Source organism: Panulirus ornatus, chromosome 72 (genome assembly GCF_036320965.1).
Source record: "Panulirus ornatus isolate Po-2019 chromosome 72, ASM3632096v1, whole genome shotgun sequence".
In the NCBI taxonomy this organism is placed as follows: domain Eukaryota; kingdom Metazoa; phylum Arthropoda; class Malacostraca; order Decapoda; family Palinuridae; genus Panulirus; species Panulirus ornatus.
Genome location: NC_092295.1, coordinates 10,794,576 through 10,822,019, shown reverse-complemented (window position 1 = coordinate 10,822,019; position 27,444 = coordinate 10,794,576). Strand labels below are relative to the sequence as shown.

The window sequence follows — 27,444 nt, the reverse complement described above, 5'->3', positions numbered from 1 at the left end:
AAACGCTTTGCGGAAGATGAAAGCCGGCAAGGCAGCGGGTTTGGATAGTATTGCAGTGGAATTTATTAAAAATGGGGATGACTGTGTATTTGACTGGTTGGTAAGGTTATTTAATGTATACGTGACTCATGATGAGGTGCCTGAGGGTTGGCAGAATGCTTGCATAGTGCCATTGTACAAAGGCCAAAGGGGATAAGGGTGAGTTCTGAAATTACAGAGGTATAAGTTTGTTGAGTATTCCTGGTAAATTATATGGGAGGGTGTTGGTTGAGAGGGTGAAGGCATGAACAGAGCATTAGATTGGGGAAGAGCAGTGTGGTTACAGAAGTTGTAGAGGATGTGTGGAAACGTGTTTGCTTTGAAAAATGTATGTGAGAAATACTTAGAAAAGGAAATGTATTTTGTATGTACCATTTATGGATCTGGAGAAGGCATATGGTAGAGTTGATAGAGATGCTTTGTGAAAGGAACTAAGAATATATGGTCTGCGAGGCAAGTTGTCAGAAGCAGTGAAAAGTTTTTATCGAGGATGTAAGGCATGTGTACGAGTAGGAGGAGCGGAAAGAGATTGGTTCTCAATGAATGTCGCTTTGCGGCAGGATGTCTCCGTGGTTGTTTAATTTGTTTATGGATGGGGTTTTTAGGGAGGTGAATGGAAGAGTTTTTGAAAGAGGGGCAAGTATGCCGTCTGTTGTGGATGAGAGAGCTTGGGAAGTGAGTCAGTTGTTGTTCGCTGATGGTACAGCGCTGATGGCTGATTCGCGTGAGAAACTGCAGAAGGTGATGACTGAGTTGACTCTGTGAAAGAAGAAAGCTGAGAGTAAATATGAATAAGAGCAAGGTTATTAGGTACAGTATGGTTGAGGGACAACTGAATTGGGTGGTAAGTTTGAATGGAGAAAATCTGGAGAAAGTGAAGTGTTTTAGATATCTGGGAGTGGATTTGGCAGCGGATGGAACCATGGAAGCGGAAGTTAGTTATAGGGTGGGGAAGGGGGTGAAAGTTCTGGGAGCGTTGGAAAATGTGTGGAAGGCGAAACGTTATCTCGGAAAGCAAAAATTGGTATGTTTGAAGGAATAGTGGTTCCAACAATGTTGTATGGTTGCGAGGCGTGGGGAAAGATAGAGTTGTGCGGAGGTGGGTGGATGTGCTGGAAATGAGATGTTTTAGGACAATTTGTGGTGTGAGTTCGTTTGATCGAGTAAGTAATGAAAGGGTAAGAGAGATATGTGGTAATTTAAAGAGTGTGGTTGAGAGAGCAGAAGAGGGTGTTTTGAAATGATTTAGTCACATTGAGAGAATAAGTGAGGAAAGATTGACAAAGAGGACATACAAGTCAGAGGTGGAGGAAACGAGAAGTGGGAGAACAAATTGGAGGTTGAAATATGGAGTGAAAAAGATTCTGAGCGATCGGGGCCTCAACATGCAGGAGGGTGAAAGGCGAGCAAGGAATAGAGTGAATTGGGACGATGTGGTGTACCAGGGTCGACGTGCTGTCAATAGATTGAACCAGGGCATGTGAAGCGTCTGGGGGTAAACCATGGAAAGTTTTGTGGGGCCTGGATGTGGAAAGGGATAAAGGGGAGTGGGGGAGGAATGGGATGTACTTAGGGAAGCAGTGATGGCTTGCGCAAAAGATGCTTTTGGCATGAGAAGCGTGGGAGGTGGGTTGATTAGAAAAGGTAGTGAATGGTGGGATGAAGAAGTAAGATTATTAGTGAAAGAGAAGAGAGAGGCATTTGAACGATTTTTGCAGGGGAAAAATGCAGATGAGTGGGAGAGGTATAAAAGAAAGACGCAGGAGGTCAAGAGAAAGGTGCAAGAGGTGAAAAAGAGGGCGAATGAGAGTTGGAGTGAGAGAGTATCATTAAATTTCAGGGAGAATAAAAAGATGTTTTGGAAGGAGGTAAATAAAGTGCGTAAGAGAAGGAAGCAAATGGGAACTTCAGTGAAGGGGGCTAATGGGGAGGTGATTACAAGTAGTGGTGATGTGAGAAGGAGATGGAGTGAGTATTTTGAAGGTTTGTTGAATGTGTTTGATGATAGAGTGGCAGATGTGGTGTGTCTTGGTCAAGGTGGTGTGCAAAGTGAGGGGGTTAGGGAAAATGATTTGGTAAAGAGAGAAGAGGTAGTAAAAGCTTTACGGAAGATGAAAGCCGGCAAAGCAGCAGGTTTGGATGGCAGTGCAGTGGAATTTATTAAATAATGGGGTGACTGTATTGTTGACTGGTTGGTAAGGTTATTTAACGTATTTATGATTCATGGTGAAGTGCCTAAGAATTGGCGGAATGCTTGCATAGTGCCATTGTACGAAGGCAAAGGGGATGAGTGAGTGCTCAAATTACAGAGGTATAAGTTTGTTGAGTATTCTTGGTAAATTATATTGGAGGGTATTGATTGAGAGGATGAAGGCATGTACAGAGCATCAGATTGGGGAAGAGCAGTGTGGTTTTAGAAGTGGTAGAGGATGTGTGGATCAGGTGTTTGCTTTGAAGAATGTATGCGAGAAATACTTAGAAAAACAAATGGATTTGTATGTAGCATTTATGGATCTGGAGAAGGCATGCGATAGAGTTGATAGAGATGCTCTGTGGAAGGTATTAAGAATATATGATGTGGGAGGCAAGTTGTTAGAAGCAGTGAAAAGTTTTTATCGAGGATGTAAGGCATGTGTACGTGTAGGAAGATAGGAAAGTGATTGGTTCTCAGTGAATGTAGGTTTGCGGCAGGGGTGTGTGATGTTTCCGTGGTTGTTTAATTTGTTTATGAATGGGGTTGTTAGGGAGGTGAATGCAATAGTTTTGGAATGAGGGGCAAGTATGCAGTCTGTTGTGGATGAGAGAGCTTGGGAAGTGAGTCAGTTGTTGTTCGCTGATGATACAGCGCTGGTGGCTGATTCATGTAAGAAACTGCAGAAGCTGGTGACTGAGTTTGGTAAAGTGTGTGAAAGAAGAAAGTTAAGATTAAATGTGAATAAGAGCAAGGTTATTAGGTACAGTAGGGTTGAGGGTCAAGTCAATTGGGAGGTAAGTTTGAATGGAGAAAAGCTGGAGGAAGTGAAGTGTTTTAGATATCTAGGAGTGGATCTGGCAGCGGATGGAACCATGGAAGCGGAAGTGAATCATAGGGTGGGGGAGGGGGCGAAAATTCTGGGAGCCTTGAAGAATGTTTGGAAGTCGAGAACATTATCTCGGAAAGCAAAAATAGGTATGTTTGAAGGAATAGTGGTTCCAACAATGTTGTGTGGTTGCGAGGCGTGGGCTATGGATAGAGTTGTGCGGAGGAGGGTGGATGTGCTGGAAATGAGATGTTTGAGGACAATATGTGGTGTGAGGTGGTTTGATCGAGTAAGTAATGTAAGGGTGAGAGAGACGTGTGGAAATAAAAAGAGTGTGGTTGAGAGAGCAGAAGAGGGTGTTTTGAAATGGCTTTGGTCACATGGAGAGAATAAGTGAGGAAAGATTGACCAAGAGGATATATGTGTCGGAGGTGGAGGGAACGAGGAGAAGTGGGAGACCAAATTGGAGGTGGAAGGATGAAGTGAAAAAGATTTTGCGTGATCGGGGCCTGAACATGCAGGAGGGTGAAAGGCGTGCAAGGAATAGAGTGAATTGGAGCGATGTGGTATACTGGGGTTGACGTGCTATCAATTGATTATACCAGGGCATGTGAAGCGTCTGGGGTAAAGTATGCAAAGCGTGTGGGGCCTGCATGTGGAAAGGGAGCTGTGGTTTCGGTGCATTATTACATGACAGCTAGAGACTGAGTGTGAACGGAATGGGGCCTTTGGTGTTTTTCCTGGCGCTACCTCGCAGACATGAGGGGGGAGGGGGATGTTATTCCATGTGTGGCGAGGTGGCGATGGGAACAAATAAAGGCAGACAGTATGAATTATGTACATGTGTATATATGTATATGTCTGTGTGTGTATATATATGTATACATTGAGATGTATAGGTATGTATATTGTGCGTGTGTGGACATGTAAGTATATACATTTGTATGTGGGCGGGTTGGACCATTCTTTCGTCTGTTTCCTTGCGCTACCTCGCTAACGCGGGAGACAGCGACAACTTGCTGCCTTCACACATGAAATAGCAACCCCCCTCAGCGAGATAGCGCGAGGAACTAACAAAAATGTCCACATTCGTTCGAACTCAGCCTAGCTGTCATGTGTAATGCACCGAAACTACAGCTCGCTTTTCACCTCCAGGCCCCACAGAACTTTCCATGGTTTACCCCAGACTCTTTACATGCCCTTGTTCAATCCATTGATAGAACGTTGACCCCGATATACCACATCATTCGATTCACTGTATTCCTTGCACGCCTGTCATCCTCCTGTATGTTTAGGCCCCGATCACTCAAAATCATTTTTGCTCCATCATTCCACCTCCAATTTGATCTCCCGCTTCTCCTTCTTCCCTCCACCTCTGACACATATAGCTTCTCTGTCAATGTTTCTTCATTCACTCTCTCCATGTTCCGAAACCACTTCAACACAACCTCTTCTGCTTTCTCAACCACACTCTTTTTTATTACCACACTTTCTTATTACCCTTTCATTATTTACTCGATGAAACCACGTCACACTACATATTGTCCTGAAACATTTAATCTCCAACAAATCCACCCTCCTTTACACAACCCTATCTATATGCCCAAGCGTAGGAACCATATAACATTGTTGGAACCACTATTCCTTCAAACATACCTATTTTTACTCCCTAAACCTCCCATCCATTGTCAGATTAAACAACCATGGAGACATTAAGCACCCCTGCCGCAAACCGACATTCACTGGGAACCAATCACTTTCCTTTCTTCCTACTCGCACACATGCCTTACAAGCTTGATAAAAACTCTGCTTCTAGCAACTTAGCTCCCACAACATGCTCTTAATATCTTCCAAAGAGCATTTTCATCAACTCTATCATATGCCTTCTCCAGATCTATAAATGCTTCCTACAAATCCATCTGTTTTCTAAGTATTTTTCACAGACATTTTTCAAAGCAAACACCTGATCCACATATCCTCCACCACTTCTGAAACCACTCTTCTCTTCCCCAATCTGATGTTCTGTACATGCCTTTACCCTCTCAATCAATACCCTCCCATATGATTTCCCAGGAATACTCAACAAACTTATACCTCTGTAATTTGAACGCTCACCTTTATCCCCTTTGCCTTTGTACAATGGAACTATGTATGCATTCCGCCAGTGTTCAGGCACTTCACCATGAATCATACATATACTGAATATCCTTAACAACCAGTCAACATCACAGTCACCTCCTTTTTTCATAAATTCCACCGCAAAACCATCCAAACCCGCTGCCTTGCCGGCTTTCATCTTCCGCAAAGCTTTCACTACCTCTTTTCTCCCTGGCCCTCTAACTGCGCACACTACGTCGACCAAAACACCCTATATCTGCCACTCTATCATCACATACATTCAACTAACCTTCTAGATACTTACTATATCTTTTCACCTCACAACTACTTGTTACTACCTCCCCATTAGACCCCTTTAGCGATGTTCCCTTTTGTTCTCTTGTCTTACGCATGTTATCTACCTCCTTCCAAAACATCCTTTTACTTCTCCCTAAAATTTAATGATACTCTCTCATCCCAACTTTCATTTGCCCTCTTTTTCACCTCTTGCACCTATATCTTGACCTTTTGCCTCTTTCTTTTATACTTCTCCCAGTGACTTGCAATACTTTCCTGCAAAAATCTTCTAAACGCCTTTCTCTTCTCTTTCACTGACAATCTTACTTTTTCATCACACCACTCACTACCCTTTCTAATCTGCCCACCTCCCCCCTTTCTCATGCCACAGGCATCTTTTGCACAAGGCATCACTGCTTCCCTAAATACATCCCATTCCTCCCCCACTCCACTTACTTCATTTGCTCTCTCCTTTTCCCATTCTGCACTCAATTTCTCCTGGTACATCCTCACACAAGTCTCCTTTCAAAGTTCACTTACTCTCACCACTCTCTTCACCCTAACATTCTTTCTTCTTTTCTGAAAATCCTCTACAAATCTTCACCTTCGCCTCCACAAAATAATGATCACACATCGCTCCAGTTGCCCCTCTCAGCACATATCATCCAAAAGTCTTTCTTTCACTCGCCTATCAATTAATACGTAATCCAATAATGCTTTCTGGCAATCTATCCTACTTACATACGTATACTTATATATATCTCTTTTTAAACCAAGTATTCCCAATCACCAGTCCTTTTTCAGCACACAAATCAATAACCTCTTCACCATTTTAATTTAAACCGCTGAAAAACCTCATTTACACCAATTACACCCTCAACTGCCACCTTACTCGCCTTTGCATTCAAATCACCCATCACTAAAACCCGGTTTCGTGCATGAACGCTGCTAACACACTCAGCTGCTCCCAAAACACTTGCCTTTCATGATCTTTCTTCTCACGACCAGGAGCATAGGCACCAATAATCATCCATCTCTCTCCATCCACTTTCAGTTTTACCCATATCAATCTAGAGTTTACTTTCTTACACTCTATCAGACACTACCACAAGTCCTGCTTCAGGAATAGTGCTGCTCCTTCCTTTGCTCTTTTCCTCTCACCAACCCCTGACTTTACTCCCAAGACATTCCCAAACCACTCTTCCCCTTTACCCTTGAGCTTCGTTTTACTCAGATCCAAAACATCCAGGTTCCTTTCCTCAAACGTGCTACCTATCTCTCCTTTTTTCTCATATATATATATATATATATATATATATATATATATATATATATATATATATATATATATATATATATATATATATATATATATTTTTTTTTTTTTATACCTCGTCGCTGTCTCCCGCGGTTGCGAGGTAGCGCAAGGAAACAGACGAAAGAAATGGCCCAACCCCCCCCCCCATACACATGTACATACACACGTCCACACACGCAAATATACATACCTACACAGCTTTCCATGGTTTACCCCGGACGCTTCACATGCCTTGATTCAATCCACTGACAGCACGTCAACCCCTGTATACCACATCGCTCCAATTCACTCTATTCCTTGCCCTCCTTTCACCCTCCTGCATGTTTAGGCCCCGATCACACAAAATCCTTTTCACTCCATCTTTCCACCTCCAATTTGGTCTCCCTCTTCTCCTCGTTCCCTCCACCTCCGACACATATATCCTCTTGGTCAATCTTTCCTCACTCATTCTCTCCATGTGCCCAAACCATTTCAAAACACCCTCTTCTGCTCTCTCAACCACGCTCTTTTTATTTCCACACATCTCTCTTACCCTTACGTTACTTACTCGATCAAACCACCTCACACCACACATTGTCCTCAAACATCTCATTTCCAGCACATCCATCCTCCTGCGCACAACTCTATCCATAGCCCACGCCTCGCAACCATACAACATTGTTGGAACCACTATTCCTTCAAACATACCCATTTTTGCTTTCCGAGATAATGTTCTCGACTTCCACACATTTTTCAAGGCTCCCAAAATTTTCGCCCCCTCCCCCACCCTATGATCCACTTCCGCTTCCATGGTTCCATCCGCTGACAGATCCACTCCCAGATATCTAAAACACTTCACTTCCTCCAGTTTTTCTCCATTCAAACTCACCTCCCAATTGACTTGACCCTCAACCTTGCTCTTATTCACATTTACTCTTAACTTTCTTCTTCCACACACTTTACCAAACTCCGTCACCAGCTTCTGCAGTTTCTCACATGAATCCGCCACCAGCGCTGTATCATCAGCGAACAACAACTGACTCACTTCCCAAGCTCTCTCATCCCCAACAGACTTCATACTTGCCCCTCTTTCCAAGACTCTTGCATTTACCTCCCTAACAACCCCATCCATAAACAAATTAAACAACCATGGAGACATCACACACCCCTGCCGCAAACCTACATTCACTGAGAACCAATCACTTTCCTCTCTTCCTACACGTACACATGCCTTACATCCTCGATAAAAACTTTTCACTGCTTCTAACAACTTGCCTCCCACACCATATATTCTTAATACCTTCCACAGAGCATCTCTATCAACTCTATCATATGCCTTCTCCAGATCCATAAACGCTACATACAAATCCATTTGCTTTTCTAAGTATTTCTCACATACATTCTTCAAAGCAAACACCTGATCCACACATCCTCTACCACTTCTGAAACCACACTGCTCTTCCCCAATCTGATGCTCTGTACCTGCCTTCACCCTCTCAATCAATACCCTCCCATATAATTTACCAGGAATGTTCTGGAAGGAGGTAAATAGGGTGCGTAAGACAAGGGAGCAAATGGGAACTTCAGTGAAGAGCGTAAATGGGGAGGTGATAACAAGTAGTGGTGATGTGAGAAGGAGATGGAATGAGTATTTTGAAGGTTTGTTGAATGTGTCTGATGACAGAGTGGCAGATATAGGGTGTTTGGGTCGAGGTGGTGTGCAAAGTGAGAGGGGTAGGGAAAATGATTTGGTAAACTGAGAAGAGGTAGTAAAAGCTTTGCGGAAGATGAAAGCCGGCAAGGCAGCAGGTTTGGATGGTATTGCAGTGGAATTTATTAAAAAAGGGGGTGACTGTATTGTTGACTGGTTGGTAAGGTTATTTAATGTATGTATGACTCATGGTGAGGTGCCTGAGGATTGGCTGAATGCGTGCATAGTGCCATTGTACAAAGGCAAAGGGGATAAGAGTGAGTGCTCAAATTACAGAGGTATAAGTTTGTTGAGTATTCCTGGTAAATTATATATATATATATATATATATATATATATATATATATATATATATATATATATATATATTCTTTTTTATTTTTCATACTATTCGCCATTTCCCGCGTTAGCGATTTAGCATTAAGAACAGAGGACTGGACCTTTCATAGAAAATCCTCTCTTGGCCCCCTTCTCTGTTCCTTCTTTTGGAAAATATATATATATATATATATATATATATATATATATATATATATATATATATATATATATATATATATATATATATATATATATATATATATATATAAAATGGTGCTCATGACTGCTACTTCTGCATTACTAGGAATATGTTCGGTACGTGTAATACTTTTTGTCTCAATTACGTGTCTGTGTGTGTGTTTGGGTTCGCAGGTTAGCCTTCCTCGTGTCTTCTGCCTTGTCTCAATCATGCGCTTCCTCTGAGCCCATTATAAAAGAAAAAACAAACACCACATTTAGACTTGTAAGAGAAGCGGAGAAGACCTCGACGAGTGCCAAGACTATTGCCCGTGGGACGCATGCAGTAAAGTGGACATCTTTATGACGGCTTGACATACATTTGGGAAAGAAGGTCGGAAACGTCTCAAGATGTGGAAGTCCGCATTAACAAAAATAAGAGCTCCTGCGCCAGCCCTTCTGCAGTGTGCTGAACAAACTTTAAAGTAAGTGCCCTTGCTGATATTGTATATATATATATATATATATATATATATATATATATATATATATATATATATATATATATATATATATATATATATATTGTTTTTTCTTTTTTCTTTATGTATATTTATTTCTTTATTCCTTATTCACTGGGAAATGAAACATATAAGTTTCCAAGTGCACTTTCGCTTAACGATCACTTCATCACGAGAGATACAAGAAAAACGTAACAGTCAGTTGATATACAGTGAAGATACGCAGTTAGGACGCTATTTGGTAAACAAGTGACTACCTGAATGGAGGCTGGGTGCGTTCCAGTCTGGCAACAAGCGCATCATAAAAATTTATTATGTGGACAAGTAAGGGAGCTGTTTACAAATCTTATCAACAATAAAACTATCCAATTTGTAAAGACCTTCGCTAATATTAATGTTATAATTTTTTGTGTATATGATGACAGAAGATTCAACGATATTTCTTGTGGCACAGGAGTGATTAAGGAAGGCATTTGATCCTTTATAACGGCCAGATTGGTAATAATATTTCTGTTAGACTTAAGGAACGTTAATATATCACAAGAACAGAAGAAGATTCAAATGCTTTGTTTGACTATGTTAAAGACTATGATAACTGTATTGACTGGAGCAATGCCTTCTAATTTATAAATTTTGAATCTTGTACCACGAGAAATATCATTGAATCTTCTGTTATCAAATACACTAAGAATTGTGACGTAATATTAGTGAAGGTCCTTACAAATTGGATAGTTTATTCTTGATAAGTTTTGTAAACAGTTTCCTTTCTTGTCCACATAATGAATTTCATGATACGCATGTTGTTTTATTTCTTTCTTGTATCTCCCTTGATGATGTGATCATTACACGAAAGGGCACTTGGAAACTTGTCGTGTTTCACATCCCCGTGGGTTAGGAATTTACTTGATCATGCACTCTTTGTGATCTTTTCCAATATGAATAAGATTATTAATTACAGAAGGGTTGAGGGGCAAGTCAATTGGGAGGTAAGTTTGAATGGAGAAAAACTGGAGGAAGTGAAGTGTTTTAGATATCTGGGAGAGGATTTAACAGCGGATGGAACCATGGAAGCGGAAGTAAGCCATAGGGTGGGGGAGTGGGCGAAAGTTCTTTGAGCGTTGAAAAATGTGTGGAAGGCGAGAACATTATCTCGGAAAGCAAAAATGGGGATGATTGAAGGAATAGTGGTTCCAACAATGTTATATGGTTGCGAGGCGTAGGGCTATAGATAGATTTGTTCGGAAGAGGGTAGATGTGCTGGAAATGAGATGTGCAGGACAATATGTGGTGTGTTTGGTCTGATCGAGTAAGTAATAAAAGGGTAAGAGGGATGTGTGGTGGTAAAAAGGGTGTGGTTGAGATAGCAGGAGTGGGTGTTTTGAAATGGTTTGGTCACATAGAGAAAATGAGTGAGGAAAGATTGACAAAGAGGATATATGCGTCAGAGGTGGAGGGAAGGAGGAGAAGTGGGAGACCAAATTGGCGGTTGAAAGATGGAGTGAAAAAGATTTTGAGTGATTGAGGCCTGAACATCCAAGAAGGTGAAAGGCGTGCAAGGAATAGAGTGAATTAACGATGTGGGATACCGGGGTCTACGTGCTGTCATTGATTGAACCAGGGCATGTGAAGCGTTTGGGGTAAAGCATGGAAAGTTTTGTGGTGCCTGGATGTGGAAAGGGAGCTGAGGCTTCGGGACATTATACATGAAAGCTAGGGACTGAGTGAATGAATGTGGCCTTTGTTGTCTTTTCCTAGCGCTGCCTCGCGCACATGCGGGGGCAGGAGGTTGTCATTTCATGTGTGGCGGGGTGGCGACGGGAATGAATAAGGGCAGACAGTATGAATTATGTATATTTGTATATATGTATATGTTTCTGTGTGTGTGTATATGTATTTTTTTTTTATTTTTTTTATTTTTTTTTTTTTTTTTTTCCAAAAGAAGGAACAGAGAATTGGGCCAGGTGAGGGTATTCCCTCAAAGGCCCAGTCCTCTGTTCTTAATGCTACCTCGCTAACACGGGAAATGGCGAATAGTTTAAAAGAAAAGAAAGAAAAGAAATATATATATATATATATATATATATATATATATATATATATATATATATATATATATATATATATATATATATGTGGGAGGAAAGTTGTTAGAAGCAGTGAAAAGTTTTTATCGACGATGTAAGGCATGTGTACGTGTAGGAAGAGAGGAAAGTGATTGGTTCTCAGTGAATGTAGGTTTGCGGCAGGGGTGTGTGATGTCTCCATGGTTGTTTAATTTGTTTATGGATGGGGTTGTTAGGGAGGTAAATGCAAGAGTTTTGGAAAGAGGGGCAAGTATGAAGTCTGTTGGGGATGAGAGAGCTTGGGAAGTGAGTCAGTTGTTGTTCGCTGATGATACAGCGCAGGTGGCTGATTCATGTGAGAAACTGAAGAAGCTGGTGACTGAGTTTGGTAAAGTGTGTGGAAGAAAAAAGTTAAGAGTAAATGTGAATAAGAGCAAGGTTATTAGGTACAGTAGGGTTGAGGGTCAAGTCAATTGGGAGGTGAGTTTGAATGGAGAAAAACTGGAGGAAGTGAAGTGTTTTAGATATCTGGGAGTGGATCTGGCAGCGGATGGAACCATGGAAGCGGAAGTGGATCATAGGTTGGGGGAGGGGGCGAAAATTCTGGGGGCCTTGAAGAATGTGTGGAAGTCGAGAACATTATCTCGGAAAGCAAAAATGGGTATGTTTGAAGGAATAGTGGTTCCAACAATGTTGTATGGTTGCGAGGCGTGGGCTATGGATAGAGTTGTGCGCAGGAGGATGGATGTGCTGGAAATGAGATGTTTGAGGACAATGTGTGGTGTGAGGTGGTTTGATCGAGTGAGTAACGTAAGGGTAAGAGAGATGTGTGGAAATAAAAAGAGCGTGGTTGAGAGAGCAGAAGAGGGTGTTTTGAAGTGGTTTGGGCACATGGAGAGAATGAGTGAGGAAAGATTGACCAAGAGGATATATGTGTCGGAGGTGGAGGGAACGAGGAGAAGAGGGAGACCAAATTGGAGGTGGAAAGATGGAGTGAAAAAGATTTTGTGTGATCGGGGCCTGAACATGCAGGAGGGTGAAAGGAGGGCAAGGAATAGAGTGAATTGGAGCGATGTGGTATACCGGGGTTGACGTGCTGTCAGTGGATTGAATCAAGGCATGTGAAGCGTCTGGGGTAAACCATGGAAAGCTGTGTAGGTATGTATATTTGCGTGTGTGGACGTATGTATATACATGTGTATGGGGGGGGGGTTGGGCCATTTCTTTCGTCTGTTTCCTTGCGCTACCTCGCAAACGCGGGAGACAGCGACAAAGTATAAAAAAAAAAATATATATATATATATATATATATATATATATATATATATATGTTGAGATGTATAGGTATGTATATGTGCGTGTGTGGACACGTATGCATATACATGTGTATTTGGGTGGGTTGGGCCATTCTTCCGTTTGTTTCCTTGCGCTACCTCGCTAACGCGGGTTTGATCGAGTACGTAATGTAAGGGTAAGAGAGATGTGTGGAAATAAAAAGAGCGTGGTTGAGAGAGCAGAAGAGGGTGATTTGAAATGGTTTGGGTACATAGAGAGAATGAGTGAAGAAAGATTGACCAAGAGGATATATGTGTCGGAGGTGGAGGGAACGAGAAGTGGGAGACCAAATTGGAGGTGGAAAGATGGAGTGAAAAAGATTTTGAGTGATCGGGGCCTGAACATGCAGGAGGGTGGAAGGCGTGCGAGGAATAGAGTGAATTGGATCGATGTGGTATACCGGGGTTGACGTGCTGTCAGTGGATTGAATCAGGGCATGTGAAGCGTCTGGGGTAAACCATGGAAAGTTGTGTGGGGCCTGGATGTGGAAAGGGAGCTGTGGTTTCGGGCATTATTGCATGACAGCTAGAGACTGAGTGTGAACGAATGGGGCCTTTGTTCTCTTTTCCTAGTGCTACCTCGCACACATGAGGGGGGAGGGGGATGAAATTCCATGTGTGGCGAGGTGGCGATGGGAATGAATAAAAGCAGACAGTGTGAATTGTGTGCATGGGTATATATGTATGTGTCTGTGTGTGTATATATATGTGTACATTGAAATGTATAGGTATGTATATTTGCGTGTGTGGACGTGTATGTATATACATGTGTATGGGGTGGGTTGGACCATTTCTTTCGTCTGTTTCCTTGTGCTACCTCGCAAACGCGGGAGACAGCGACAAAGCAAAATAATATATATATATATATATATATATATATATATATATATATATATATATATATATATATACATATATATATATATATATATATATATATATATATATATATATATATATATATATATATATATATATATATATACATATGTATATATATATATATATATATATATATATATATATATTTTTTTTTTTTTACTTTGTCGCTGTCTCCCGCGTTTGCGAGGTAGCGCAAGGAAACAGACGAAAGAAATGGCCCAACCCCTCCACATACACATGTATATACATACGTCCACACACGCAAATATCCATACCTACACAGCTTTCCATGGTTTGCCCCAGACGCTTCACATGCCTTGATTCAATCCACTGACAGCACGTCAACCCCGGTATACCACATCGCTCCAATTCACTCTATTCCTTGCCCTCCTTTCACCCTCCTGCATGTTCAGGCCCCGATCACACAAAATCCTTTTCACTCCATCTTTCCACCTCCAATTTGGTCTCCCTCTTCTCCTTGCTCCCTCCACCTGCGACACATATATCCTCTTGGTCAATCTTTCCTCACTCATCCTCTCCATGTGCCCAAACCACTTCAAAACACCCTCTTCTGCTCTCTCAACCACGCTCTTTTTATTTCCACACATCTCTCTTACCCTTACGTTACTCACTCGATCAAACCACCTCACACCACACATTGTCCTCAAACATCTCATTTCCAGCACATCCATCCTCCTGCGCACAACTCTATCCATAGCCCACGCCTCGCAACCATACAACATTGTTGGAACCACTATTCCTTCAAACATACCCATTTTTGCTTTCCGAGATAATGTTCTCGACTTCCACACATTCTTCAAGGCCCCCAGAATTTTCGCCCCCTCCCTCACCCTATGATCCACTTCCGCTTCCATGGTTCCATCCGCTGCCAGATCCACTCCCAGATATCTAAAACACTTCACTTCCTCCAGTTTTTCTCCATTCAAACTCACCTCCCAATTGACTTGACCCTCAACCCTACTGTACCTAATAACCTTGCTCTTATTCACATTTACTCTTAACTTTTTTCTTCCACACACTTTACCAAACTCAGTCACCAGCTTCTGCAGTTTCTCACATGAATCAGCCACCAGCGCTGTATCATCAGCGAACAACAACTGACTCACTTCCCAAGCTCTCTCATCCCCAACAGACTTCATACTTGCCCCTCTTTCCAAAACTCTTGCATTTACCTCCCTAACAACCACATCCATAAACAAATTAAACAACCATGGAGACATCACACACCCCTGCCGCAAACCTACATTCACTGAGAACCAATCACTTTCCTCTCTTCCTACACGTACACATGCCTTACATCCTCGATAAAAACTTTTCACTGCTTCTAACAACTTTCCTCCCACACCATATATTCTTAATACCTTCCACAGAGCATCTCTATCAACTCAATCATATGCCTTCTCCAGATCCATAAATGCTACATACAAATCCATTTGCTTTTCTAAGTATTACTCACATACATTCTTCAAAGCAAACACCTGATCCACACATCCTCTACCACTTCTGAAACCACACTGCTCTTCCCCAATCTGATGCTCTGTACATGCCTTCACCCTCTCAATGAATACCCTCCCATATAGTTTACCAGGAATACTCAACAAACTTATACCTCTGTAATTTGAGCACTCACTCTTATCCCCTTTGCCCTTGTACAATGGCACTATGCACGCATTCCGCCAATGTATATATATATATATATATATATATATATATATATATATATATATATATATATATATATATATATATATATATATATATATATTTTTTTTTTTTCTCATACTATTCGCCATTTCCCGCGATAACGAGGTAGCGTTAAGAACAGAGGACTGGCCTTTGAAGGAATATCCTCACCTGGCGCCCTTCTCTGTTCCTTCTTTTGGAAAATTAAAAAAAAAAAACGAGAGGGGAGGATTTCCAGCCCTCCGCTCCCTTCCCTTTTAGTCGCCTTCTACGACACGCAGGGAATACGTGGGAAGCATTCTTTCTCCCCTATCCCTAGGGATATATATATATATATATATATATATATATATATATATATATATATATATATATATATATATATATATATATATATATATATCCCTAGGGATAGGGGAGAAAGAATACTTCCCACGCATTCCTCACTTGTCGTAGAAGACGACTAAAGGGGAAGGGAGCGGGGGCCAGAAACATTCCCCTCCTTGTATTTTAACTATCTAAAAGGGGAAACAGAAGAAATAGTCACGCGAGGAGTGCTCATCCTCCTCGAAGGCTCAGATTGGGGTGTCTGAATGTGTGTGGATGTAACCAAGATGAGAAAAAAGGAGAGATAGGTTTTATGTTTGAGGAAAGGAACCTGGATATTTTGGCTCTGAGTGAAACGAAGCTCAAGGGTAAAGGGGAAGAGTGGTGTGGGAATGTCTTGGGAGTAAAGTCAGGGGTTAGTGAGAGGACAAGAGGAAGGGAAGGAGTAGCAGTAATCCTGAAACAGGAGTTGTGGGAGTATGTGATAGAGTGTAAGAAAGTAAATTCTAGATTGATCTGGGTAAAACTGAAAGTGGATGAAGAGAGATGGGTGGTTATTGGTGCATATGCACTTGGGCATGAGAAGAAAGATCCTGAGAGGCAAGTGTTTTGGGAGCAGCTGAATGAGTGTGTTAGTGGTTTTGATGCACGAGACCGGGTTATAGTGTTGGGTGATTTGAATGCAAAGGTGAGTAATGTAGCAGTTGAGGGAATAATTGGGGTAGATTGGGGTCTTCAGTGTTGTAAATGGAAATGGTGAAGAGCTTATAGATTTGTGTGCTGAAAAAGGACTGGTGATTGGGAATACCTGGTTTAAAAAGCGAGATATACATAAGTATACGTATGTAAGTAGGAGAGATGGCCAGAGAGCGTTATTGGATTACGTGTTAATTGATAGGCGCGCGAAAGAGAGACTTTTGGATGTTAATGTTCTGAGAGGTGCAACTGGAGGGATGTCTGATCATTATCTTGTGGAGGCGAAGGTGAAGATTTGTATGGGTTTTCAGAAAAGAAGAGAGAATGTTGGGGTGAAGAGAGTGGTGAGAGTAAGTGATCCTGGGATTGAGACTTGTGTGAGGAAGTACCAGGAGGGACTGAGTACAGAATGGAAAAAGGTGAGAACAAAGCACGTAAGGGGAGTGGGTGAGGAATGGGATGTATTTAGGGAAGCAGTGATGGCTTGCGCAAAAGGTGCTTGTGGCACGAGAAGAGTGGGAGGTGGGTTGATTAGAAAGGGTAGTGAGTGGTGGGATGAAGAAGTAAGATTATTAGTGAAAGAGAAGAGAGAGGCATTTGGACGATTTTTGCAGGGAAAAAATGCAAATGAGTGGGAGATGTATAAGAGAAAAAGGCAGGAGGTCAAGAGAAAGATGCAAGAGGTGAAAAAGCGGGCAAACGAGAGTTGAGGGGAGATAGTATCATTAAGTTTTAAGGAGAATAAAAAGATGTTTGGAAGGAGGTAAATAAAGTGCGTAAGACAAGGGAGCAAATGGGACCTTCAGTGAAGGGGGCTAATGGGGAGGTGATAATAAGTAGTGGTGATGTGAGAAGGAGATGGAGTGAGTATTTTCAAGGTTTGTTGAATGTTTTTGATGATAGAGTGGCAGATATAGGGTGTTTTGGTCGAGGTGGTGTGCAAAGTGAGGGGGTTAGGGAAAATGATTTGTTAAACAGAGAAGTGGTAGTAAAAGCTTTGCGGAAGATGAAAGCCGGCAAGGCAGCAGGTTTGGATGGTATTGCAGTGGAATTCATTAAAAAAGGGGGTAATTGTATTGTTGACTGTTCGGTAAGGTTATTTAAGGTATGTATGATTCATGGCTGGTGCCTGAGGATTGGCGGATTACTTGCATAGTGCCATTGTACAAAGGCAAAGGGGATAAGAGTGAGTGCTCAAATTACAGAGGTATAAATTTGTTGAGTATTCATGGTAAATTATATGGGAGGGTATTGATTGAGAGGGTGAGGCATGTACAGAGCATCAGATTGGGGAAGAGGAGTGTGGTTGCAGAAGTGGTAGAGGATGTGTGGATTAGGTGTTTGCTTTGAAGAATGTATGTCAGAAATACTTAGAAAAGCAAATGGATTTCTATGTCGCACTTATGGATCTAGAGAAGGCATATGATAGAATTGTTAGAGATGTTCTGTGGGAGGTATTAAGATTATATGGTGTGGGAGGCAAGTTGTTAGAAGCAGTGAAAAGTTTTTATCGAGGATGTAAGGCATATGTACGTGTAGGAAGAGAGGAAAGTAATTGGTTCTCAGTGAATGTAGGTTTGCAGCAGGGTTGTGTGATGTCTCCATTTTTGTTCAATTTGTTTATGGATGGGGTTGTTAGGGAGGTGAATGCAAGAGTTTTGGAAAGAGGGGCAAGTATGAAGTCTGTTGTGGATGAGATAGCTTGGGAAGTGAGTCAATTGTTGTTCTCTGATGATACAGCGCTGGTGGTTGATTCATGTGAGAAACTGCAGAAGCTGGTGACTGAGTTTGGTAAAGTATGTGAAAGAAGATCGTTAAGAGTAAATGTGAATAAGAGCAAGGTTATTAGGTTCAGTAGGGTTGAGGGTCAAGTGAATTGGGAGGTAAGTTTGAATGGAGAAAAACTGGAGGAAGTAAAGTGTTTTAGATATCTGGGAGTGGATCTGGCAGCAGACGGAACCATGGAAGCGGAAGTGAATCATTGGGCGGGGGAGTGGGCGAAAATTCTGGGGGCCTTGAAGAATGTTTGGAAGTCGAGAACATTATCTCGGAAAGCAAAAATGGGTATGTTTGAAGGAATAGTGGTTCGAAGAATGTTGTATGGCTGCGAGGGTGGATATGCTGGAAATGAGATGTTTGAGGACAATATGTGGTGTGAGGTGGTTTGATCGAGTATGTAATGTAAGGGTTAGAGAGATGTGTAGAAATAAAAAGAGTGTGGTTGAGAGAGCAGAAGAGGGTGTTTTGAAATGGTTTGGTCACATGGATAGAATGAGTGAGGAAAGATTGACCAAGAGGATATATGTGTCGGAGGTGGAGGGAACGAGGAGAAGTGGGAGACCAAATTGTAGGTGGAAGGATGGAGTGAAAAAGATTTTGAGTGATCGGGGACTGAACATGCATAAGGGTGAAAGGTGTGCAAGGAATAGTGAATTGGAATGATGTGGTATACCAGGGTCGACGTGCTGTCAATGGATTGAACCAGGGCATATGAAGCGTCTAGGGTAAACCATGGAAAGTTGTGTGGGGCCTGGATGTGGAGAGGGAGCTGTGGTTTATTACATGACAGCTAGAGACTGAGTGTGAACAAATGGGGCCTTTGTTGTCTTTTCCTAGCGCTACCTCGCACACATGAGGGGGGAGGAGGTTGTTATTCCATGTGTGGCGAGGTGGCGATGGGAACAAATAAAGGCAGTACAGTATGAATTATGTACATGTGTATATATGTATATGTCTGTGTGTGTGTGTACATATATGTTTACATTGAGATATATAGGTATGTGTATTTGCGTGTGTGGACGTGTATGTATAAATATGTGTGTGTGGGTGGGTTGGGCCATTCTTTCGTCTGTTTCCTTGCGCTGCCTCGCTAACGCGGGAGACAGCGACAAAGCAAAATAAATAATAAAAATAAATTATATATACTTGTGTATATTTTCTATAAGTCTTTGCTGCTTCCTACTTCAACAGGTCCGAATCAGAATTAAGAACCGATCCTTTGACGGAGTCTCTTCGGCCCTTTCTATGTTCCTAGTTTTGGAAAGTAATGATACTGAAGGAGGGGAAGAGAGAAGGGGAAGAATTTTTATTCTCTCTCGACTGTTTCCTCCCCAATTATCGTAGCAGATTGATATGACATGCAGAAGATAGTATTCTTTCTCTCCCATCTCCTGATACGATAATGAATTTGATTATGTAACCACTAGATTCCTTTCATGGGGTTCCTGCAGGTTCAAAGCTACGCTCCAGTCATCAGCAGGTAATAATGGACGCCTTTCGGATGAAGGGTTTCTCGATGAGTCGATATCAATGACGGTGATACATCTTTGTCGAAGATGACTTTCTATTTGATTAAATGTATTGAATATTAATATTAAACTATCGTGGGACCAATATGTATGAAAGAATCCTAGTGCTTCCAAACAATTCTCTCTCTCTCTCTCTCTCTCTCTCTCTCTCTCTCTCTCTCTCTCTCTCTCTCTCTCTCTCTCTCTCTCTCTCTCTCTCTCTCTCTCTCATTTTTTCTCTTCTTTCTCTTTCTCTCATTCTTTGTTTCTTCCTTCCTTTCTTTCTTTCTTACTATGTCTTTCTCTGCCTATTTTTCTTTCCTTTTTCTTCCCCCCCTCTCTCTCTCTCTCTCTCTCTCTCTCTCTCTCTCTCTCTCTCTCTCTCTCTCTCTCTCTCTCTCTCTCTCTCTCTCTCTCTCTCTCTCTATATATATATATATATATATATCATTCTTTCTATCTTGCTCTTTTTTTCTCTGCCTCTTTCTTTCTTTTTTCTTACTCTGTCTTTCTCTGACTTTTTCTTTTTTATTCCTCTCTCTCTCTCTCTCTCTCTCTCTCTCTTTCTCTCTCTCTCTCTCTCTCTCTCTCTCTCTCTCTCTCTCTCTCTCTCTCTCTCTCTCTCTCTCTCTCTCTCTCTTTCGTTCTTTCTCTTTCGCCTTCTTTCTTTCTCCTCTTTCTCTTTCTTTCATTCTTTCTTTCTCTCTTTCTTGCTTTCTGTATTTCTTTCTTACTATGTCTTTCTTTGCCTATTTGTTTCACTCTTTTTTCTTCCGTTCCTTTTCTCTCTCTCTCTCTCTCTCTCTCTCTCTCTCTCTCTCTCTCTCTCTCTCTCTCTCTCTCACGTATTCCTCACGTGTCGTAGGAGGTGACGAAAGGAGACGGGAGCAGGGGAATATAAACCCTCCCCTCCTTATATCTTAACTTTTTAAAAGAGGAAACAGAAGGAGTCACGAATAGAGTGCTCATCCTCCTTGAAGGCTCACATTGGGGTGTCTAAATGTGTGTGGATGTAACCAAGATGAGAAAAAAGGAGAGATAGGAAGTACGTTTGAGGAAAGGAGCCTGGATGTTTTGGCTCTGAGTGAAACGAAGCTCAAGCGTAAAGGGGAATAGTGATTTGGTAACGTCTTGGGAGTAAAGTCAGGGGTTAGTGAGAGGACAAGAGCAAGGGAAGGAGTAGCAATACTCATGAAACAGGAGTGGTGGGAGTATGTGATAGAGTGTAAGAAAGTAAATTCTAGATTGATATGGGTAAAACTGAAAGTGAATGGAGAGAGATGGGTGATTATTGGTGCATATGCACCTGGGCATGAGAAGAAAGATCATGAGAGGCAAGTGGTTTGGGAGCAGCTGAATGAGTGTGTTAGTAGTTTTGATGCACGAGACCGGGTTATAGTGATGGGTGATTTTAATGCAAAGGTGAGTAATGTGGCAGTTGAGGGAATAATTGGTGTAGATTTGGGGTGTTCAGTGTTGTGAATGGAAATGGTGAAAAGCTTGTAGATTTATGTGCTGAAAAAGGACTTGTGATTGGAAATACCTGGTTTGAAAAGAGAAATATACATAAGTATACGTATGTAAGTAGGAGAGATGGCCAGAGAGCGTTATTGGTTACGTGTTAATTGATCGGCGCGCGAAAGAGAGACTTTTGGATGCTAATGTACTGAGAGGTGAAACTGGAGGGATGTCATTATCTTGTGGAGGCGAAGATGAAGATTTGTAGAGGTTTTCAGAAAAGAAAAGATAATGTTGGGGTGAAAACAGTGGTGAGAGTAAGTGAACTTGGGAAGGAGACTTATGTGATGAAGTACCAGGAGAGACTCAGTACAGACTGGAAAAAGGTGACAACAAAGGACGTAAGGGGAATGGGGGAGGAATGGGATGTATTTAGGGAAGCAGTGATGGCTTGCGCAAAAGATGCTTGTGGCATGAGAAGCGTGGGAGGTGGGCAAATTAGAAAGGGTAGTTAGTGGTGAGATGAAGAAGTAATGTTATCAGTGAAAGAGAGGAGAGTGGCATTTGAACGATTTTTGCAGGGAAATATTGCAAATGAGTGGGAGATGTATAAAAGAAATAGGTAGGTCAAGAGAAAGGTGCAAAAGGTGAAAAAGAGGGCAAATGAGAGTCGGGGTGAGAGAGTATCATTAAGATTTAGGGAGAGTGAAAAGATGTTTTGGAAGGAGGTAAATAAAGCGCGTGAGACAAGGGAACAAATGGGAACATCAGTGAAGGGCGCTAATGGAGAGGTGATAACAAGTAGTGGTGATGTGAGAAGGAGATGGAGTGAGTATTTTGAAGGTTTATTGAATGTGTTTGGTGACAGGGTGTTAGATATAGGGTGTTTTGGTCGAGGTGATGTGCAAAGTGAGAGGGTTAGGGAGAATGTTTTGGTAAACAGAAAGAGGTAGTAAAAGCTTTAAGGAAGATGAAAGCCGAGAAGGCAGCGGGTTAGGATGGTATTGTACTGGAATTCATCAAACAAGAGGTTGACCGCATTGTTGACTGGTTGGTAAGGTTACTTGATGTATGTATGACTCATTGTGATGTGCCTGAGGATTGGCGGAATGCTTGCATAGTGCCATTGTACAGAGGCAAAGGGGATAAAAGTGAGTGCTCAAATTTCAGAGGTATAAGTTTGTTGAGTATTCCTGGGACATTATATGGGAGGGTATTGATTGAGAGGGTGAAGGCATGTACAGAGCATTAGACTGGGGAAGAGCAGTGTGATTTCAGAAGTGATAGAGGATGTGTGGATCAGGTGTTTGCTTTGAAGAATGTATGTGAGAAATACTTAGAAAAGCAAATGAATTTGTATGTAGCATTTATGGATCTGGAGAAGGCATATGGTAGAGTTGATAGAGATGCTCTGTGGAAGGTACTAAGAATATATGGTGTGGGAGGCAAGTTGTCAGAGGCAGTGAACAGTTTTTATCGAGGATTTAATGCCTGTGTACGTGTAGGAAGAGAAGAAAGTGAATGGTTCTCAGTGAATGTAGGTTTGCGGCAGGGGTGTGTGATGTCTCCATGGTTGTTTAATTTGATTATGGATGGGGTTGTTAGGGAGGTGAATGCAAGGGTTTTGGGAAGAGGGGCAAGAATGAAGTCTCTTGTGGATGAGAGAGCTTGGGAATTGAGTCAGTTGTTGTTCGCTGTTGATACAGCGCTGGTGGCTTATTCGGGTGACAAACTGCAGAAGCTGGTGACTGAGTTTGGTAAAGTATGTAAAAGAAGAAAGTTAAGAGTAAATGTGATCAAGAGCAAGGTTATTAGGTACAGTAGGGTTGAGGGGCAAGTCAACTGGGAGGTAAGTTTGAATGGAGAAAAACTGGAGGAAGTGAAGTGTTTTAGATATCTGGGGGTGGATTTGGCAACGGATGGAGCTATGGAAGCGGAAGTGAATCATATGGTTGGGGAGGAGGCGAAATTTCTGGGAGCGTTGAAGAACGTGTGGAAGTCGAGAACGTTATCTTGGAAAGCAAAAATGGGTATGTTTGAAGGAAAAGTGGTTCCAACAATGTTATATGGTTGCGAGGCCTGGGCTATAGATAGAGTTGTGTGGAGGAGGGTTGATGTGCTGGAAATGAGATGTTTGAGGACAATATGTGGTGTGAGGTGGTTTGATCGAGTAAGTAATTGAAAGTGTAAGAGATGTGTGGAAATGAAAAGAGTGTGGTTGAGAGAGCAGTTAGAGGGTGTTTTGAAATGGTTTGGTCACATGGAGAGAATGAGTGAGGAAAGATTGACAAAGAGAATATACGTGTCGAAGGTGGAGGGAACGAGGAGAAGCGGGAGACCAAATTGGAGATGGAAAGATGGAGTGAAAAAGGTTTTGAGTGATAGGGGCCTGATCATTAAAGTGGGTGAAAGACCTGCAAGGAATAGAGTGAATTGGAATGATGTGGTATACACCCACAGACATATACGTATATACACATGTAAATAATTCAAACTGGCTGCCCTTATTCATTTCCGTTGCCACCCCGCCACACATGAAGTGACAACCCCCTCCCCCCGCATATGCGCGAGTCAGCTCTAGGAAAAGACAAAGGCTACATTCGTTCACACTCAGTCTCTAGTTGTCGTATATAATGCACCGAAACCACAGCTACCTTTCCACATCCAGGCCCCACAAAACATTCTATGGTTTGCCCTAGATGCTTCACATGCCCTTGTTCAATCCATTGACAGCACGTCGATCCCGGTATACGACATCGTTCCAATTCACTCTATTCCTTGCACTCCCTTCTCCCTCGCGCATGTTCAGGCCCAGATCACTCGGAATCTTTTTCATTCCATCTTTCCACCTCCAATTTGGTCTCCCACTTCTCGTTCCCTCCACCTCTGTTACAAATATCCTCCTTTTCAATCTTTCCTCACTCATTCTCTCCATATGACCAAACCGTTTCAAAACTTCCTCTTCTGCTCTCTCAGCCACACTCTTTTTATTGCCAGCCATCCCTCTTACCCCTCCATTACTTACTCGATCAAACTCCCTTACACCACATACTGTCCTGAAACATCTCATTTCCAGCACATCCGCCTTCCTCCGCACAACTCTATCTGTAGCCCTCGTCTTGCAACCATATAACATTGTTGGAACCCCTACTCCTTCAAAGATACCCATCTTTGCTTTCTAAGATAACGTTTTCGACTTCCATACGTTTTTCAACGTTCCCAGAACTTTAGCCCCCTTCCCACTCCAATCATTCACTTCCGCTTTTATGGTTCCATCCGCTGCCAAATCCACTCCCAGATATCTAAAATACTTCACTTCCTCCAGTTTTCGTTCATTCAAACTTACCTCCCAATTGACTTGTCCCTCAACCCTGCTGTATCTAATAACCTTGCTCTTGTTCACATTTACTCTCAGCTTTCTTCTTTCACACAGTTTACCAAACTCAGTCACTAGTTTCTGCAGTTTTACATCCGAATCAGCCACAGTGCTGTATCATCAGCGTACAGCAACAGACTCACTTCCCAAGCTCTCTCATTCACAAGAGACTGCATATTTGCCCTCTCTCCAAAACTCTTGCATTCACCTTCCTAACAACCCAATCCATAAACAAAGTAAACAACCATGGAGAGATCACGCAACCCTGCTGCAAACCAATGTTCACTGAGAATCAATGACTCTCCTCTCATCCTACTCGTCCACATGTCTTACATCCTTGATAAAATCTTTTCATTGCTTCTAACAACTTGTATCCCACACCATATATTCTCAATACTTTTCACAGAGCATCTCTGTGAACTCTATCATATGCCTTCTCCAGATTTATAAATGCTACATACAAATCCATTTGTTTTTCTAAGTATTTCTCACGTACGTTCTTCAAGGCAAACACCTGATCCACACATCCTCTACCACTTCTGAAACCACACTGCTCTTCCCCAATCTGATGCTCTGTACATGCCTTCACCCTCTCAATCAATACCCTCCCATATAATTTCCCAGGAATACTTAACAAATTTATACATCTCTAATTCTAGCACTTACTTTTATCCTCTTTGCCTTTTTCCTTTGTCGCTGTCTCCTGCGTTAGCGAGGTAGCGCAAGGAAACAGACGAAAGAATGGCCTAACCCACCCCTATACATATGTATATTCATTCATGTTACACACGCACATATACATACCTATACATTTCATACATACACAGACATATACACATATACATATGTACATAACTCATACTTGCTGCCTTTTCATTTCCGTCGCCACCCCACCATAGATGAAATGACAACCCCCCCCCTGCATGTGTGCGAGGTAGCGCCAGGAAAAAGACAGCAATGGCCACATTCTTTCATACTCAGTCTCTAGCTATCATGTATGATGCACTGAAACCACAGCTCCCTTTCCACATCCAGGCCCCACAGAACTTTCGATGGTCTACCACAGACATTTCATATGCTTTGGTTCAATCTATTGACAGCACGTCGACACTGGTATACCACATCGTTCCAGTTCACTCTATTTCTTGCACTCCTTTCACCCTCCTGCATGTTCAGGCCCCAATCGCTCAAATCTTTTTCACACCAGCCTTCCACCTCCAATTTGGTTAGGTTAGGTTCCCTCGTTCCCTCCACCTCTGACACACACACACACACACACACATATACACACACACCTATATATATATATATATATATATATATATATATATATATATATATATATATATATATATATATATATACATTTTTTTTTCTTTTTTTTTTTGCTTTCTCGCTGTCTCCCGCGTTTGCGAAGTAGCGCAAGGAAACAGACGAAAGAAATGGCCCAACCCACCCCCATACACATGTATATACATACACGTCCACACACGCAAATATACATACCTACACAGCTTTCCATGGTTTACCCCAGACGCTTCACATGCCCTGATTTAATCCACTGACAGCACGTCAACCCCGGTATACCACATCGATCCAATTCACTCTATTCCTTGCCCTCCTCTCACCCTCCTGCATGTTCAGGCCTCGATCACACAAAATCTTCTTCACTCCATCCTTCCACCTCCAATTCGGTCTCCCACTTCTCCTCGTTCCCTCCACCTCCGACACATATATCCTCTTGGTAAATCTTTCCTCACTCATTCTCTCCATGTGCCCAAACCATTTCAAAACACCCTCTTCTGCTCTCTCCACCACGCTCTTTTTATTTCCACACATCTCTCTTACCCTTACGTTACTTACTCGATCAAACCACCTCACACCACACATTGTCGGCAAAAATCTCATTTCCAGCACATCCACCCTCCTACGCACAACTCTATCCATAGCCCGCGCCTCGCAACCATACAACATTGTTGGAACCACTATTCCTTGAAACATACCCATTTTTGCTTTCCGAGATAATGTTCTCGACTTCCACACATTCTTCAAGGCTTCCAGGATTTTCGCCCACTCCCCCACCCTATGATCCACTTCCGCTTCCATGGTTCCATCCGCTGCCAGATCCACTCCCAGATATCTAAAACACTTTACTTCCTCCAGTTTTTCTCCATTCAAACGTACCTCCCAATTGACTTGACCCTCAACCCTACTGTACCTAATAACCTTGCTCTTATTCACATTTACTCTTAACTTTTTTCTTTCACACCCTTTACCAAACTCGGTCACCAGCTTCTGCAGTTTCTCAAATGAATCAGCCACCAGCGCTGTATCATCAGCGAACAACAACTGACTCGCTTCCCAACTCTCTCATCCACAACAGACTTCATACTTGCCCCTCTTTCCAAAACTCTTGCATTCACCTCCCTAACAACCCCATCTATAAAAAAATTAAACAACCATGGAGACATCACACACCCCTGCCGCAAACCTACATTTACTGAGAAGCAATCACTTTCCTCTCTTCCTACAAGTACACATGCCTTACATTCTCGATAAAAACTTTTCACTGCTTCTAACAACTTGCCTCCCACACCATATATTCTTAATACCTTCCACAGAGCATCTCTATCAACTCTATCATATGCCTTATCAAGATCCATAAATGCTACATACAAATCCATTTCCTTTTCTAAGTATTTCTCGCATACATTCTTCAAAGCAAACAGGGATATATATATATATATATATATATATATATATATATATATATATATATATATATATTTTTTTTTTTTTTTTTTTTTTCTTTTTTGCTTTGTCACTGTCTCCCGCGT

The 27,444-nt window shown here is 41.9% G+C and overlaps 1 protein-coding gene across 1 annotated transcript in view; it reads left to right on the top strand.

Annotated features, from left to right (window-relative positions):
- LOC139748055 (dynein axonemal intermediate chain 1-like) overlaps nt 1-27,444 on the top strand; it is a 553,383-nt gene that overhangs the window by 9,310 nt on the left and 516,629 nt on the right. The window contains exon 2 of the mRNA XM_071660634.1: nt 9,155-9,444. Coding sequence (XP_071516735.1) covers nt 9,371-9,444 — 74 coding nt within the window. The 5' untranslated portion in view covers nt 9,155-9,370. The remainder of the gene's footprint in view (nt 1-9,154; nt 9,445-27,444) is intronic.